The sequence below is a fragment of the Podarcis bocagei genome, assembly GCF_964188305.1.
Source record: "Podarcis bocagei genome assembly, chromosome: 14".
Taxonomy (NCBI): Eukaryota; Metazoa; Chordata; class Lepidosauria; order Squamata; family Lacertidae; genus Podarcis; species Podarcis bocagei.
In genome coordinates, this window is record NC_138139.1 from 9467314 (window position 1) to 9483842 (window position 16529).

General features: G+C 45.4%; 1 protein-coding gene across 1 annotated transcript in view; it reads left to right on the forward strand.

The window, feature by feature from the left end:
* The window catches only part of TBC1D21 (TBC1 domain family member 21), a 42063-nt gene extending 25869 nt beyond the window's left edge, over positions 1–16194 (forward strand). The window contains exons 6-11 of the mRNA XM_081169252.1: positions 491–591; positions 2414–2510; positions 3966–4063; positions 13509–13625; positions 15697–15786; positions 16125–16194. Of these exons, the coding sequence (XP_081025378.1) occupies positions 491–591; positions 2414–2510; positions 3966–4063; positions 13509–13625; positions 15697–15786; positions 16125–16166 (545 nt within the window). The 3' untranslated portion in view covers positions 16167–16194. The remainder of the gene's footprint in view (positions 1–490; positions 592–2413; positions 2511–3965; positions 4064–13508; positions 13626–15696; positions 15787–16124) is intronic.
* The last annotated feature ends 335 nt before the right edge of the window (positions 16195–16529 follow it).

Below are 16529 nucleotides of genomic sequence, written 5' to 3' on the forward strand. Positions count from 1 at the left end.
CAGCTCCCTCGGCCAATAAAGCGAGATGTGCGCCGCAACCCCAGAGTCAGCCATGACTGGATCTAATGGTCAGGGGTCCCTTTGCCTTTACCTTACCCTTAGTTTAAAACTTCCTGGTTGATCTGGGCTAAGTCTGGCAGGACAGCTTACTCTATGGTTTTAACCCCTTCATGCATTAATTTGACTTAAGCTTGTTGGTTATATGAGACTGGTTATCCCACACTTGTGGCATGGGAGTGATGTGGGCTCTCCTGGGGGAGGAAGTCTTCAGAATCAGAGGAGGCTGGTACAGCAGTGTCCTCTGGCCTGGAAGGACGATAAGAGACACCACATCAGTGGTGCTTGAGTGTAGGTTGTAACTGGGGACAAGTTGTAACAATGAATTATCTGGTTAGAAAAATGGGGAACTAGAATAATTATAGAACAAGAGTGATGGGCAGAAAGTTTCATCTCTATCTCCCCATCCCATACTCTTTCTGCTCTCTGGCAGAATATCAGCAAGGCTTCCATGAGATGCTTTTGCTTTTCCGCCTACTTGTGGAGAAGGAGCATGAGATCTACTGGCTCTTCCAATTCTTCCTCCAAAAAACAGTAAGTTGGTTGGTTGGTTAGTTGGTTGGTTGGTTGGTTGGTTGATTTGCACCTTGCCTTTGCAAGAAGAAGTGTCCAAAGCAGGTTGCTATATTTTTAACTATTCAAGAAATTAGCAAAAATCAGAATGGAGCCAATAAAAGAACTCACCAGCAGAAGAAATCAAAATACAGCAGGGAGACTAAAGACTCAGAATGCTAAATGCTTGCTGAAAAGTACATTCTGTAAAGAATGATAGTGATAGTGCGCTGGGTGGCAGAGTTCCGCAGTCTGTATGCTGTTGTGCAGAAGACCTTTCTCCTTGTTTCTCACCAACTGTACAACAGCTGGTAAGAACACAAGAAGAGTGCTGCTGGATCTAGTCCAGGATTCTGTTGTAACCTTCTGGAAAGCCCAAAAGCAGGGCCCAGGTGCAACAGGGCTTTCTCCACTTGTGATCCCCAGCAACTGATATTCGGAGATATGGTTTCTATCAGGTACTGTTAGCCATTATGGGTCCACACAGTCTCCAGAGTCAAAACACTTTAGAGCTGGTAGGGACTTTGGAATTTGTACTCAACCCTCTGCTCAATGCATGGTCTGCAGTGTAGGATTCTACAGAATCCCCGAGAGATGACTATCCAGCCTCTGTTTAAATGCTTGCACCAATGGGAAGCCCCCATCCCCACTTAATGCAATCCATTCCCCTGGTAGTAAGCTCTTACTATTAGGAAGATTTGCTGAAAACAACTTCCCAGCCAGTCCCACTCCTCAGTTCTAGTCTTGGAACAGCTGATAATAAGTCCATTCCATCTTCTACTGCATGCTGAAATATGAGAGGCCACATCAGTATTGGCATTCCACCGGCTCTTGAATACACATGTTTACACAAGCATTCTCCTGACCTCCTGGCTGGAATTCCTCGCTTTGATTGTGGTTTTTGCTGTTACACTGTTTTAATAGGCTTCTTTACTATGTATTTTAATTGGCTTCTTTGTTAATGTATTTTAATTATAGATGTTTTAATGTGGTTGTTTTACTATTTATTTTAATTACAGGTAGCTGTATTTTTATAATTGGTTGATACTCATTATTTGGCTGTGTGCTTTTATTGCTTGTGAACTGCCTCCGTATATCAATTCTAATAACAACAACAGCCACCCTTCAGATATTTGAAGACAGTATACCACTGAATACCAGTATGTTGATGAGCAGCAGGGCTATTATGCTTATCCCCTGCTTGTGGACTTCCACAAGCCCAGCCACTGTGTGAAACAGTAAGCTGGATCCTATTGATAAACATGTATTCTGATACAACAAGGTTCATGTGCTCTAATTCATTTATATATTTGTTAAGCCATCTTGTGGGTCCTGATGGATGGGAAGCTTCGGGTGGAAGTCTTTTTAAAGAGTGCATTTGCTTGATGTAGGAAGGTCTCTGAACGCCAAAGAAATGCTGGGGATTTTCTTTATAAAACAAAATAGAAGACACGGGGCAGTGCACAGCTCCAGTTACAATCTCTTGGAGCAATGAGGCAAAGGACTTTCTGCTGAAGCAGAGGTGCAAGAGTGCCTGTTCTGCATTCTGTGCTGGGGAACAGAAGCTAGCACATCCAGCATTTTGCTAGATATCCACAATAGGGACCCCTCCCATACAGGTCTGGGCAGAGTACAAATGTGTCCCTGGAACAACTATATATTTCAGTTTCCTGGGTGTCTTGGGGAGGACTTATTCCCATCATGTGGACTGACCTATGCAAGATCAGGACGCAGCCAGCCTGTGCCATCTGGCCTCATCATGCTCCTTTGAATATTTTCACAGCCCAGGATTCTTGTTTTCCAGGAGAATAGCTGCATTATGAACGTTGGGGTGGAGAAAAACCTGATCATGCTTAGAGCCTTGATTGCATTTATGGATCCAACCTTTGCAAAGCATTTGGGTAAGTTCTGCCACCTGCCCAGTTTCTTCAGATATCACGCCACATCAACATGCCTGCAACAGTTTTGGGCTTGCCAACCACTCTAGCAGGCCACGGTATATGGGTAGTGAAAAGTATTGCTGGCTTTAAGGGCCAGAAGTTATACAGGCCAAGATATGTGTGCAAAGAGTCCCTATTACTGATATTTAGTTACAGAGACAGATTCTTTTCCTGCTTTTCTTTTATTTGTTATTTTAAATTTTATACACTTCAATAATTTTACAATCATTTTAACATTTCAAAACTCAACTTCCTTGACCCTCTTTCTGTGGTTCCTTAATTTTTTTAATATATTTTCTGCATATTCCAAATTAATTTAATTTACTCATTTATTCATCTACTTTAAATATATAAAACTGCAGGTTATTACAACAATCCTGCCAACGTTCTTATCTGTTTACAGTTTATTTGTAGATACAGTGGTACCTCAAGTTACAAACGCCTCAGGTTACAAACTCTTCAGGTTACAAACTCCGCTAACCTGGAGGAGTTACCTTGAGTTGAGAGCTTTGCCCCAGAATGAGAACAGAAATCATGTGCTGGTGGCACAGCAGCAGCAAGAGGCCCCATTAGCGAAAGAACGCCTCTAGTTAAGAAAAGTTTCAGGTTAAGAACAGACCTCCAGAATGAGTTAAGTTCATAACTAGAGGTACCACTGTATTCCACAAACCATTTCCATTCTTTTTTAACAAGTTTGTTATCTTGATTTCTTATTTTTCCGGTGAGGTTCACCATTTCTGCATCTTCCATAAGTTTTTGTATCCATTCTTCTTTCGCTGGGACTTCTTCATCTTTCCATTTTTGGGCAAGTAACATTCTTGCCACTGTAGTTGCATACATGAATAAATTTCTATACAATTTGGGTATATAATTCCCTATAATTCCCCAAAAAGGAAAGCTACAGACAGATGTGTTCATGGTAAGAGCAATTGGATCATGGAATAATTTGCCTAAAAGGTTGAAGGTCTTCAAGCCAAGGCTGGACAGCCATCTGTTGAGAATACTGTAGCTCTGGATTTCCTGCATAGAGCAGGAAGCTTAAGCAGATGACCTACATGATTCTATGTCTCTACCTTCTGTCCTCAACACAGAAGACAGCAGGACAGGAAGTCTTGTACCTCACTGTTCCAAGATGCCATCAGCTTCATTGATTCACAAAACAACAATAGGAAGGCATTCCCAGGGGTGGTGGGCTCTCCTTTGCTGTCAGTACTTAAGCAGATGCTGGCTGACAGGGCATCCTATCAGGGATATTGTTGTCGCATCCTGCACTGCACTGCGGATCCTACATGGATCAGGAAGTTGAACTAGATGAGCTCAAAGGTACCTATTTGTTCTGTTAGGGCAATCAGCCAGTCCCTCTGGGTTGAGATACAATTCATGGGTTCTAAACTTCCATTTCCTTAATATTTCTAGAAGAGAAAGGTCGAGTGGTACAGTCCTTGTTCCCTTGGTTCTGCCTGTTTTTCCAGCGAGTTTTCAAGTCTTTTGACGATGTCTGGAGACTTTGGGAGGTGAGTGGTTTTTGCTATTTACATGGCTGGAAGTTTATGCTGCTGTAGAGATGCTGGATATAAAACACCCCTCAGTACCTGTTTGGGTGACTAAATGGACAAATCGTCTCGGCTGGTATAAGGCAGCTTCATCTGTGCATCTTAATGCATTGGCATATTTTGCTTGCTACCATGCTGGCTAACTGGATTTAGATTGCTTCCACATGTCATTCCTAAGAGCAACAGTGATAGAGAGGCAGTTCCTAAAGCAAATGCATAATTAAATGAGAATATATATCTAGAGAGAGAAGGAGGGAAAGGGAGATTATCAGCACAGTCCTGGAAACCTGCATTCAGATTCCAGTGAGCAAAATCTTCTCCGTGCAGCGGATGCCACAGTGGATTTTAAATGCAAAATCTGTTTCACTACGGCTGGCAGTTCTCTCCGTTTTGTTGACTCTCTGGGCAAAAATTAGGGGGCTTGGCAGCCTTGCCAGACGAGAAGCAGCCTCTCCATGGTACTGCGCCAGTTGCCTCCCTGATGCTGGCCAGTGATTCCTGCCAGCTACACAGCTGGTGCGCATTAGTGGTTGCGCCACAGCTCCTCTTAAAGCCTTTTTCTTTTCTTTCTTTTCTTTTTTCGCCTTTTTAAGTCGAATCCCAAATGGAGGCCAGGACTGCTGCTGTAGCAGGATGTTCTGACCCCGCCAAACAGCAGCCATTTGTTTAGCAGCCTCAGCCGCCCCTCCTGTACCCCGGTGCCTTTTATTATTTCAATTAATATGTGCAGAGAATTTTTCCCTTGTGTTTGTCCTTCCTGCTGAGTCGGCTTCTGCACACCAGCCGTTTGCCGGTAATTATGTGGAAGGGAGGTGAAAGGGCAAAGCTCCATCTGGGTTGGGAAAGGAAAGTTCTTCGCTATCTCCAAAGAAGCTCAATTAATCCAGGCCATTAGGATTTGCATTGGTGTTATTGTTGTAGCCTCCTAGCCAGTTCCTCTAGGGGTCTTTGGGCTTCAAGCAGTTTATTGCAAATGCTGAATATCCTTCCTAGGGTTGCCAGACCTCAGAGTTTGACCTGATCTTTTAATGGTTCAGGGTTCTTCTATGGGTCTCTAGTAGAAGGAGTAAAATTTCAGGGTGAAGGGTCAAAATCAAAGGGACAAGCTCCTTTCCTTATGGCTTAAGAGGTTTCTTTTTTCTTTTGTAACCCCCTCTTCTCATACGTCTGTCAGTCTCTATCACCAAGAAACCAAGCAAAGGAAGGACTGTGGACCAGTGGTGGGGCATCTGCTTTGTCAGTGTTTGAAAAGGAAAAGGTTCTGACCTCCTTTGTGAAATATACTTGGAGTCAAGAGTGGATTTCATGCTCTTTATTCAGCTCATAGTGGTGAGGAGGAATGGAAGTTCCCCCAGAATGTCTGCTTTATATACATTATTTACACAATGGGCCCCATGTGATTGGCTAATTCCGGGATTCACCTGTAGGCCAATCAGGTTGCAGATTCACTTCCACCTGGAACTGGATTGGGTGGCTCCCATGGACCAATCAGACTGCTGCATTCTGAATCCTATTGTTCTAGGACCAATCAGACTGCTGCCTTTTGGATCCTATTCAACTCAGTACATAACACTTTGCCTCCTTTGCCTGGTCCTTGAGAAAGAGTACTTTGCAGAATGCTGCTTTTATTCTTAAAAGTCGTCTTGTACAACCATGACCAACAGCTTTATACATATCAAACGCAACCATCTTTCTACCATCTGACCAACCCACCGCACACACAACCAATGACAACTCTATATATACAGGCATATGCAGGTGAAAGGTTGTATGAGTCATGCAGGCTTTGCCGATTCATGCTAACTCAGTTCCTTTTGTATTAAAGAAACAGCGGCTAATTTTTAGCCGTGACATGCTTTGCATGTAGAAAGTCTCGCTGCCAATCAGTGCAGACAAATACTGAGCTTCCTACATGCCTTAAGTCAGGCTTGTTCCAGCTATGTGCATTCCTTTGCCCACGTCATACTCAGGGCCGTCTTTACCCGGGGTGCGAGTGGTGCGAGGCACCCAGGCGCTGAATTCTGGGGGGTGCCAGGTGCCCACCGCTGAAGTTGCCTAAGCTCTTAACTGTCTACCTGCTATGAAATAATAAATAATTTTGATCAAGCTAGAAAAACAAAATACATATATACCTAGGTATTACCAAAATGTACACCTACTGTTTCACTAAAGGACTTTAGACTTTCTGCACTCATTTACCAAAGACGCACCACGCTTGTCATTCACAACGGCAGCGCTTGTCAGACTCAATGACAGCGCTTGTCATTCACAACAAGAGATAAGGCATAAGCGTGGTGTCTGACATAAGCATAATAAAAGTTAATTTGGGGGTGCTGGGTGGATCTTTGCACCCTGGCGGTGCATATGCTAAAGACAGGGCTGGTCATAGTTGGGTTACAAGCAGAAGTCTGGGATGAGCCAGGAACCTTGAATTAATAACCATGGAACATAGCTGTCAACGTTTCCCTTTTTTAAAGGGAAATTCCCTTATTCCCAATAGGATTCCTCGCAAGAAAAGGGGGAAGTTGACAGCTATGCCATGGAACCAGTCAGTAAGCAGAGTTGAGGAGCAAGCCAGAACCAAACAACCACCAAAGAAACATGGACACACTAGAGCACAAGAAGACATTCCTGCTCAAATAAAGCTCATCTGGAACAGGAGTCCTTTTATACTCTCTACTGCCCAAAATGATCCAATGACCAGCCTGAATGGGCAGAGTCAATCCAGAGCATGAAGAATCCAGTGAGAAGCTACCACCTGTAGTCCAGTAGTTCACCACACCAATCCAGATGTTCCTGAAAGTGTCACTAGGCTCCACCCCTTCCCCTAACAGCTTCCACCCCTTCTGCACCAGCTGAGACCACCCGTCCCCTGAGCCACAGGAGACCTTAGTACAGGCTTCCTCAAACTCGGCCCTCCAGATGTTTTGAGACTACAATTCCCATCATTCCTGACCACTGGTCCTGCCAGCTGGGGATCATGGGAGTTGTAGGCCACAAACATCTCGAGGGCCAAGTTTGAGGAAGCCAGCCTTAGTAGCAACCTTGTCCCTGCCCTTTTTCCTCCACCAAATAATGCCACATTCATTTTCCCTGCACTGGTTTAGCTTACCTCTGTCTTGCTTAAGAAATAACCAAAGGTCACCTTCTCTGTTGTACTGGCTATGTGGCAGAATTGGATTTAGCTAAGCTCTGTTTAAAAATATGCATGCGGAAAAAACTTTTCAGCCCAGATCAGTCTGTGCTCCATAGGAAATCTGAGTTTTTTCTGTTCATAAAGGGCTTTGCTTCATTTCCTGAAGGCTGCAGTGACTCAGTATCCTAATCTTGGGCAGGGCATGAAGTGGGAAAGGAAAATATAGGGAAGGGGAAGCACCTGAACAGTAGGTTACCTGGTCTCCTCCAAATCTTGAAGGTGGGCCTCGTTGTGGCAGGATAAACCCACAACGGTCACATCCACACCTAGGATTCTCATCTTCCAATTTTGTCCCTGCATTTTAGAGTTCTGGAATTGCCTGCCTTTGCTTCCAAAGCAGATTCAATGCATTAAGAATTCTCAATTTTTCTTGGTTTTTAAACTCTCCAAAGGTTGCATGTGCCACACACCGCATGCACATTCTGCTACAACTTTCGGCGACTCTGTTGCATTCACATCTTCCTCCCCAACCTTCATGGTTACCGGTAATTCACACGCAAGCCTAGATAAAAGATGGAACAAAAAAGCCTTATTAATAACAACAATAATAAATAAGCTGTCCTTCATCCTAAGGTCCTAGGGGAGGTTACAACAATTAAAACATAAAATTAAAAGCAGTTTAAAAGATATTGCATCCTAGAAATAAGGTGAGTTCTTAAAATATACATCCCACATGGCAAAAGTGTGGGTAAAGAGTTGCAACTTCCGCACCTAATTCTGTGTTCCAATGCAATAACTAAGGAAGATTCTTCTGGTGTGGTGTTTTACTAATGCACAAGACCAAAGACAAAAAACATTCTTGATGTGCAACCACACCAAGAGAGCCATTTTGCAGTGTTTTGTCAATCCACCTGTGCACAGCGGAGGGGTCTAAGAGATGCAAATTCTCTGAAGGAACGGAAAGCTGTGAATGAGGCATGCTCCAATTCTGAAATTGTTGCTTGCCGTTTTCCTAGTTAAACCAGAATCTGGGATGAGTGGCACGCAGAGCAAAACAAATCAGGAGAAAAACAAAGGAAGTTACAGAGGAAATTGACTCGTTTCTAAGGCTCTAGGTGCCTTGTGGTTCCTGCTGGCACCCAGCTATGTGTCAGACTAGACACTTCCTTGAATGGTGTGCTGAACTACTCCTTCTATACAGATCCTGAGAAGTCAGGGATAAGATTCTTTGCAGTGTGATCTTCTGGTGTTACAAAACAGGCATCTTCTATAATAACCAGGCATCGCAGTGTGGCTCATATCACCTTGTTGTCATCCTTTCTCCTTCAGACATAGTGCATGTCTGACACAAAACAACACTTGGGTGCACACATTGCTGTTGACCTAAAATGACTGATGGGGAAGAGAAAGTAGAATAAATGCTAAGCAGAGATTTCAAACGGTTCAACCCTCTCCCACTCCCGCTCCCCCATGACATCCACTGATTCTAGTGAGGTTCGCTGGAAGAATTCAGCTTCTGTGCATTCCGGTGCAAATTGATCTGATCTGCAGCAGCTCCCAGACCAATGTTCTGAGTGAGATGGAATAATCCTTCAGATCTTACACTTCTCTGAATCTTTCGGTACAATTTTCAGCTCAAAATGTAGCAAAGTGTGCCCCAAATTGCAGAAATGTGTTAAAATATGTACAGTGATAAAGAACACATACTTAGATAAAAACTTTTGTCCAGATCTTTTTTTAAAACAACAACCAGCAAGTGGCAAATATTTGGGTTGCAGGGAGCATTTTAGTAGCCACATATTCAGAAAAGGACAATCAAAATAATCCAGGGAATGCAGTGACTCCCTCAACGAGAAGAGGTTAAAGCATTTGGGGCTTTTGAGATTAGAGAACAGGCAAGGTGACATGATAAGTTTATGGAATTATGCGTGGCATTGAGAAAGTGGATAGAGAAGGGTTTTCTCCCTCTCTCACAACACTAGAACTTGCGGGCATCTAACGAACCTGAAAGCTGGACCATAAAGAAGGCTGATCACTGAAGAATTGATGCTTTTGAATGATGGTGCTGGAGGAGACTCTTGAGAGTCCCATGGACTGCAAGAAGAACAAACCTCTCCATTCTGAAGGAAATCAGCCCTGAGTGCTCACTGGAAGGACAGATCGTGAAGCTGAGGCTCCAATACTTAGGCCACCTCATGAGAAGAGAAGAGAAGACTCCCAGGAAAAGATCCTGATGCTGGGAAAGATGGAGGGCAAAAGGAGAAGGGGACGACAGAGGGCGAGATGGTTGGACAGTGTTCTCGAAGCTACTAACATGAGTTTGACCAAACTGCGGGAGGAAGACAGGAGTGTCTGGCGTGCTCTGGCCCATGGAGTCACGAAGAGTCGGACACGACTAAATGACTAAACAACAACAACAACAACAATAAACCTGAATGATGGAAGATTCAGGACAGAGAAAAGAAGGGACTTCTTCACACAGTGCAACACAGTTAAACTCTAGAACTTGCTCGCACAGGAGGCAGTGAGGCTTTAAGAGAGGATTAGACAATTTCATGGAAGATCGGGCCAATCAATGCCTACTAGCCATAATGGATACAGGTGGTGCTGAGGTCTAAACCACTGATGTGGCTCCTTACATGGGTCTCCCGCTCCTCATTTAACCCCTGCAAAAACCCTGTCGGTGTCAAGAGCCGATACAGAACAACAACCCCCTGTGTTGCAAACTTAACACAACAAACAACACAAGTGACACGAAGACCAGTATACTAGATAGCACTGCAATTCTTATTGCATAAAGGTAAAGGTAAAGGGACCCCTGACCATTAGGTCCAGTCGTGACCGGCTTGGGGGTCATCTCACTTTACTGGCCGAGGGAGCCGGCGTACAGCTTCCGGATCATGTGGCCAGCATGACTAAGAGCAGCACACAGAAATGCCGTTTACCTTCCCACCGGAGCGGTACCTATTTATCTACTTGCACTTTGACATGCTTTTGAACTGCTAGGTTAGAAGGAGCAGGGACCGAGCAACGGGAGCTCACCCCGTCGCGGGGATCCGAACCGCCGACCTTCTGATCGGCAAGTCCTAGGCTCTGTGGTTTAACCCACAGTGCCACCTGAGTTGCATAATATACAACAAAAACAAATTGTGTACACTTGTAAATTCTCTAAAATATTTGAAATCAAATGAACACACATCTGTCAATCTTTGAAAGTCCGTAGAAGTATAATGAGTCTATAGTTGAAACAAAGTGATAAATGCTATCCTGTGGGCTAAGTGGTAAAACTTTTTAGGCGTTCATAGTGCCAAAATAGTAAGTGAATAACAACGTAAGACAGTGATCCTGGATAATCTGACTGTTTCGCTGGAATTTACAAGTGTACACAATTTGTTTTTGTTTTTGTTGTATATTATGCAATAAGAATTGCAGTGCTATCTAGTATACTGGTCTTTGTGTTGCTTGTGTTCTTTGTGGTGTCAGGAGCTGGCCAGCGGTAAATGACACAGAGTTAAGTGAAGCTAACTCTTCATTAGAAAAATGAGGATCGGTACAGGAGTGCCAGGCCTAATGAGCACACCAACTCTCTCTGGTAGGTCTTGCTCCTACGAGGCAGTTGTGGAGGCTGGAGGTCCCTGTCTTCACACAGCTGCCTAAGTGCCCTCCTCTCCCAGGGTTTCTGCAAGCAATCTGAGACTGTGCCAGCATGCCTGTCCTCTGCTCCTCCTGCTTCATGCCTCCGTGGGTTCTGGGAGACCAGCAAGGAGAGGAGGCTGTCGCAGCAGCAGCAGGAGACACCTGTGCCTCTTCACCAGCCAGAGTCTCTGCCTCTTAGACTCCTTCCTCACCTGCTTCTGATTCTGGATTTCTCTCTGCCACAGACTCGCCCAACTCACCAAGCCCTTTTTATCTCTTTAGCTTTGTCGCTGTGGTCTAAACCACTGAGCCTCTTGGGCTTGCCGATCAGAAGGTCAGCGGTTCAAATCCCCCCAACGGGGTGAGCTCCTGTTGCTCTGCCCCAGCTCCTGCCAACCTAGCAGTTCGAAAGCACACCAGTGCAAGTAGATAAATAGGTACCGCTGTGGCGGGAAGGTAAATGGCGTTTCCGAGTGCTCTGGTTTCCGTCACGGGGTTCCGTTGACCCAGAAGTGGTTTAGTCCTGCTGGCCACATGGCCTGGAAAGCTGGCTGTGGACCAACGCCGGCTTCCTCAGCCTGAAAGCGAGATGAGCACCGCAACCCCAGAGTCGCCTTTGACAGGACTGAAGCGTCCAGGGGTCCTTAACCTTCCTTCCTTCCTTCCTTCCTTCCTTCCTTCCTTCCTTCCTTCCTTCCTTCCTTCCTTTCTTTCTTTCTTTCTTTCTTTCTTTCTTTCTCCCTCGCTCCAGGGTTGGAGGCCTTTCTGAATGCCAAATGCTGGAGACCACAGCAAGGGAGAGTGGTCTTGTACTCAGGTTCTGTATATGGGTTTCTCACAGGCATCTGGTTGTTCCCTGTGAGAACAGGATGTGGACTAGATGGGCCATTGACCTGATCCTGCAGGTTCTCCATACAGCGGCGTAGCGTGGGTTATCAGCACCCGGGGCAAGGCAAGTAATTTGCGCCCCCAAACCCGGGGCAAGGCAAGTAATTTGCGCCCCCTAACCCCTAACCATGGTCATTAATACTGACGGCTCTACTCTGGGGCAAACGTCGTGGTGACTACTGCCCTCCGTGGTGTTGTTTTTTGCAATTAAAGGACCCCTGCCTCAAATAAAGCATCTTGGGGATTGGGGACTGGGATTTGCCAAGGGAGCTGGAAATTGCAGTTCAGTGGCGGGTCAGGGGGAGAGGGTCCCTTCCGCGTCTGGGTGCCGCGGGCCCCTTTGCGTCAAGACGCGCATCTTTGGGCGTCGCGGCGCAGCCTTCTCAGTCCCCCTCCCCGGCCCGGCTAGTCCCGACGCGGCTTCTTTCTGGCGCGGGGAGGGGGCTTCTTTCTGGCGCGGGGAGGGGGCGGCTCTGAGGCCAGTGCGTCGGCCGGCCTCCGGCGCGGGTGAGGGGGGGCCCCGTCGGGGCGGGTGGGCGGTCTTGGCGCGCAGGCACTAGAGCGCCGCAGATGGTGCGTTTGGCGGGCTGCGCGCGTCCAGACAGTGACCCGAGCCTGGGCGGCGTGGCGCTTGGTGCCGGAGCCTCCGCCCGCAGCGCCCCGTCGGGAGACCTGGGCGGAAGGAGCCTCGAGCCGGCTGTCGGACGCGGTTGAAGCAGCCAGGGCGGCATGGCAGGCGGCGTGACCCCCTGCACCCCCCACGCTACGCCACTGCTCTCTGCCCCACCGCCAGGCTTCGGAGCAGCCTTCCAAAGGCTGGCGGCGGGAGGAGGTCTCTCCGCCTGGACAGTGGGGTTCCTGCTTCCTCAAGGAGGGCCGGCCAAACGCGCCCCCCCAAATGTTGCGCCCGGTGCGGCTGGCACCCCTGGCACCCCCCACGCTACGCCACTGTCTCCATATGTTCTTATTGGGGTGAGGGGACAAGCCAGTGTGGTGTAGTGATTAAGAGTGGTAGACTCGTAATCTGGTGAACCGGGTTCGTGTCTCCGCTCCTCCACATGCAGCTGCTGGGTGACCCTGGGCCAGTCACACTTCTTTAAAGTCTCTCAGCCCCACTCACCTCACAGAGTGTTTGTTGTGGGGGAGGAAGGGAAAGGAGAATGTGAGCCGCTTTGAGATTCCTTCGGGTAGTGATAAAGTGGGAGATCAAATCCAAACTCCTCCTCCTCTTCTCCTTCTTCTTCTTCATCATCATCACCTTCTATAAAAGAATGGGAACCAGGAATTTGGCACAGGATTCTATATTCCCATTATATGAAAATATGGGAATGAATGTTAAATAAGTGCAAAGATTTGTTAAAACTGTGACATAAGCTAATTTTTAAATGTCATAATAAATACACATAGACAGGACAAGCTGTTTTAGAGGTTATATAACAACAAAATGTGTTGGAGATAATATTCAAAATGTATAGTTCACACAAGAACAATAGATCATGTGCAAGCAATATTTGTTACAACACCCTCCAGAATATTTATAATGGTGGTATTTTACTTTTAACTTTTTGGGGGGGAAATCTTCTGTGTCTATACAAAATTAGAGTTCAGATTTTTTAATGGAAAAAAAATCACAGATGAATGCAGAGATGGAACAGACGTATGAATGAGCACACATATAATTGGCACAGGCTGGGAATAGACTGATCCATTCACCCCTAATTCTAGCTTGTGTTGGTCTCCTCCAAGGTGTTTCTGACTGGGCTGCCTTGCAGAAACTTTCAAGTGATTGTAGCCTACACAATGTTGCAGACAGTGAGAGATCAGATCCTCAGAGAAGACATGAATGGAGACGACATTTTAATGGTGAGTCAGACTATCAGAACACCTAAAAATTACATGAGATGCAATTTAAGCACCAAGACTATAATCCAGGGTACCCTGGAATTCCCACATAGGCAAGCTACCTACAAAAATCTTGGTGAACATTGTATGCTGCGCTGATATTTTATGATACAGCGGCATACACATACTCTTATAAATAAATAAATGTTGAATGGTGAAGTTGTAGGGTTGGAAGGAAAGCAACGGGAACTTCTAGATTTTTGCTGCTGCCTGCCACAAAGATTATAATGCATCAATACAACCTAATCGTATTCAGCAACCATGCTATAAACAAGGGGTAGGAAACCTGTAACCCTCTGGATATTATTGACCTCTAACACCCATCAGCCCCAGCCAGCCTGGTCAATGGTTAGGGATGATGGGAATTGTTGTCCAGCTACATCTTGAGGGCCACAGATTTTTTATCTCTGCTGCCGCCAATCGGTTACTCTCCTGGTAAAGGTCACCTTCAAGATCATCTTCAAGTTTATTCTTTTACATGTGCTTTTTTACTCTTTAGACTCTTTGGTTCAAGCCCTATGGTGGGCAAAAAAGATTCCTGAATTGGGGGGGGGGGTTGAATTAGATGATACTCATGGTCTCTTCCAACTCTACAATTTTATTATTCTGAGAAGTTTGTAATAGTTGGGGGAAATTAACAGATCACATTCCACTGTGTGTACGTTTTAATGTTTTATTAATATTCTTAAGAAGGGGACGACAGAGGATGAGATGGTTGGACAGTGTTCTCGAAGCTACTAACATGAGTTTGACCAAACTGCGGGAGGCAGTGGAAGACAGAAGTGCCTGACATGTTCTGGTCCAGGGGATCACGAAGAGTCGGACATGACTAAACGACTAAACAACAACAACAATATTCTTAAATATGCTTTATGCATCAGCCCAGCAGATTGTAACAGCCTGGATCCTGGGGAAAAATGCCAAAGATCATTTGGATGAACTTGAATTGCACTGTGAACTGAATGTGAATGGACTAGTTCATTTTGTGAAGGAACCAATATTAGTTCCTTTTTAAACATTTTGAAAACTAGTCCCTAAATAATAGCTTTCTAAGCTCTGAGTTTAATTCAGATATAACAATCAATGAGTGCGCAGTCTGGGCACACAATAGTTGAGTATTACAAATCAACAAATCAACATGTCCAGAGGAGGGCAACCAAAATGGTCAAAGGCCTGGAAACGATGCCTTATGAGGAATGGCTAAGGGAGCTGGGCATGTTTAGCCTGGAGAAGAGGAGGTTAAGGGGTGATATGATAGCCATGTTCAAATATATAAAAGGATGTCACATAGAGGAGGGAGAAAGGTTGTTTTCTGCTGCTCCAGAGAAGCGGACACGGAGCAATGGATCCAAACTACAAGAAAGAAGATTCCACCTAAACATTAGGAAGAACTTCCTGACAGTAAGAGCTGTTCGACAGTGGAATTTGCTGCCAAGGAGTGTGGTGGAGTCTCCTGCTTTGGAGGTCTTTAAGCAGAGGCTTGACAACCATATGTCAGGAGTGCTCTGATGGTGTTTCCTGCTTGGCAGGGGGTTGGACTCGATGGCCCTTGTGGTCTCTTCCAACTCTATGATTCTATGATTCTATGATTCTATGATTCTATGATTCTATGATTCTATGATTCTATGATTCTATGATTCTATGATTCTATGATTCTATGATTCTATGATTCTATGATTCTATGATTCTATTCTATGAACAAGTCTAACCCTTTTATGCAAACACATGGACCTGTGTTTGGTGTAATGTGTAAACAAGACTCAATGAAAGCAAGGAAGAGTAATAGCAGAGTCGGGAGGCTCCAGGAGTTGGTGGTGCCATCCTGCAGGACTGGTGGGCATCACCAGTGATGCTTCCCACTGGTGTTGGAGCCGAGTGACTTTTAGTCTGATCAGTCCACATTCTTCTTATATTCTAATATTTTCATATCAGAGACTGCAATACATTTGCAACCAAACAGAAATGGCAATATAATCTGTGAAACAGCAAGCCCAGCTGACTGATAAGCTGTCACTTTTCTTCTCTGTTACAGCTGTGCAATAACATCGTAGATCTGGATGCCGATGAATTGATCTCCAAATCCTGTAACACATATGAGGTTCTCCTGAAATATAAAGATAAGGTAAAGGGGGGGGGGACCTGGAACTCTCCTTCCAATATAATATTTCTGGGTTCAGAGAAGGATTCCATTCACAGGCTTAAGCCTGTCCTCACAATAACAAACAAAGGCTGCTCAAACTCAAACACAACTAGACTTTGTTACTAATCAGTCAAAAGCCTGAGAAATGTCACTGTTGGGGGTACAGCTGATGCAAATACCCCTGTTCCCCTCTGTGAGGTCATTTGTTCCCTGCCACTTCAGGCAGTTTCCCTAGTTAAATAAAGGGTGGCGGGAGGTGAACAATGATTTATTCCCTTTGTTATATATATATTGCTGATGTGTCCTCCATTTGTCCTCAGGTTCCGAAGGAGTTCAAGGAGTTCTTTGGTCTGTCACTGTAATAAAGGTGCCTTGTTATAAAAGTCGAAAGAGTCATGTGGCCTGGGTGGTGTTAGTGACACAGAATGGAAGTCAACTGGGGGCAGATGTCCCCTCTCTGCCCCTATTGACGTGGGTCAGAGCAAGAAAGGTAGACTAACTGCATGCACTGTTGCCTTAGCACCAAATGGAGCATCAAGCTAGTTGAAGCCAGACCAGATCCACAGACAGTGGATCCTTAAGAGGATACCATGTTCATAAAGATGACTGAAGCTGTGATGGGGCTGGCTCCCCTACTGCACATTACCGAGCATAAGGAATGGGCAGAGTTCAGAGGCAGAGTAACTCTGCACATGCAGAAGGCTCCAGATTCAATCCCTATCTTC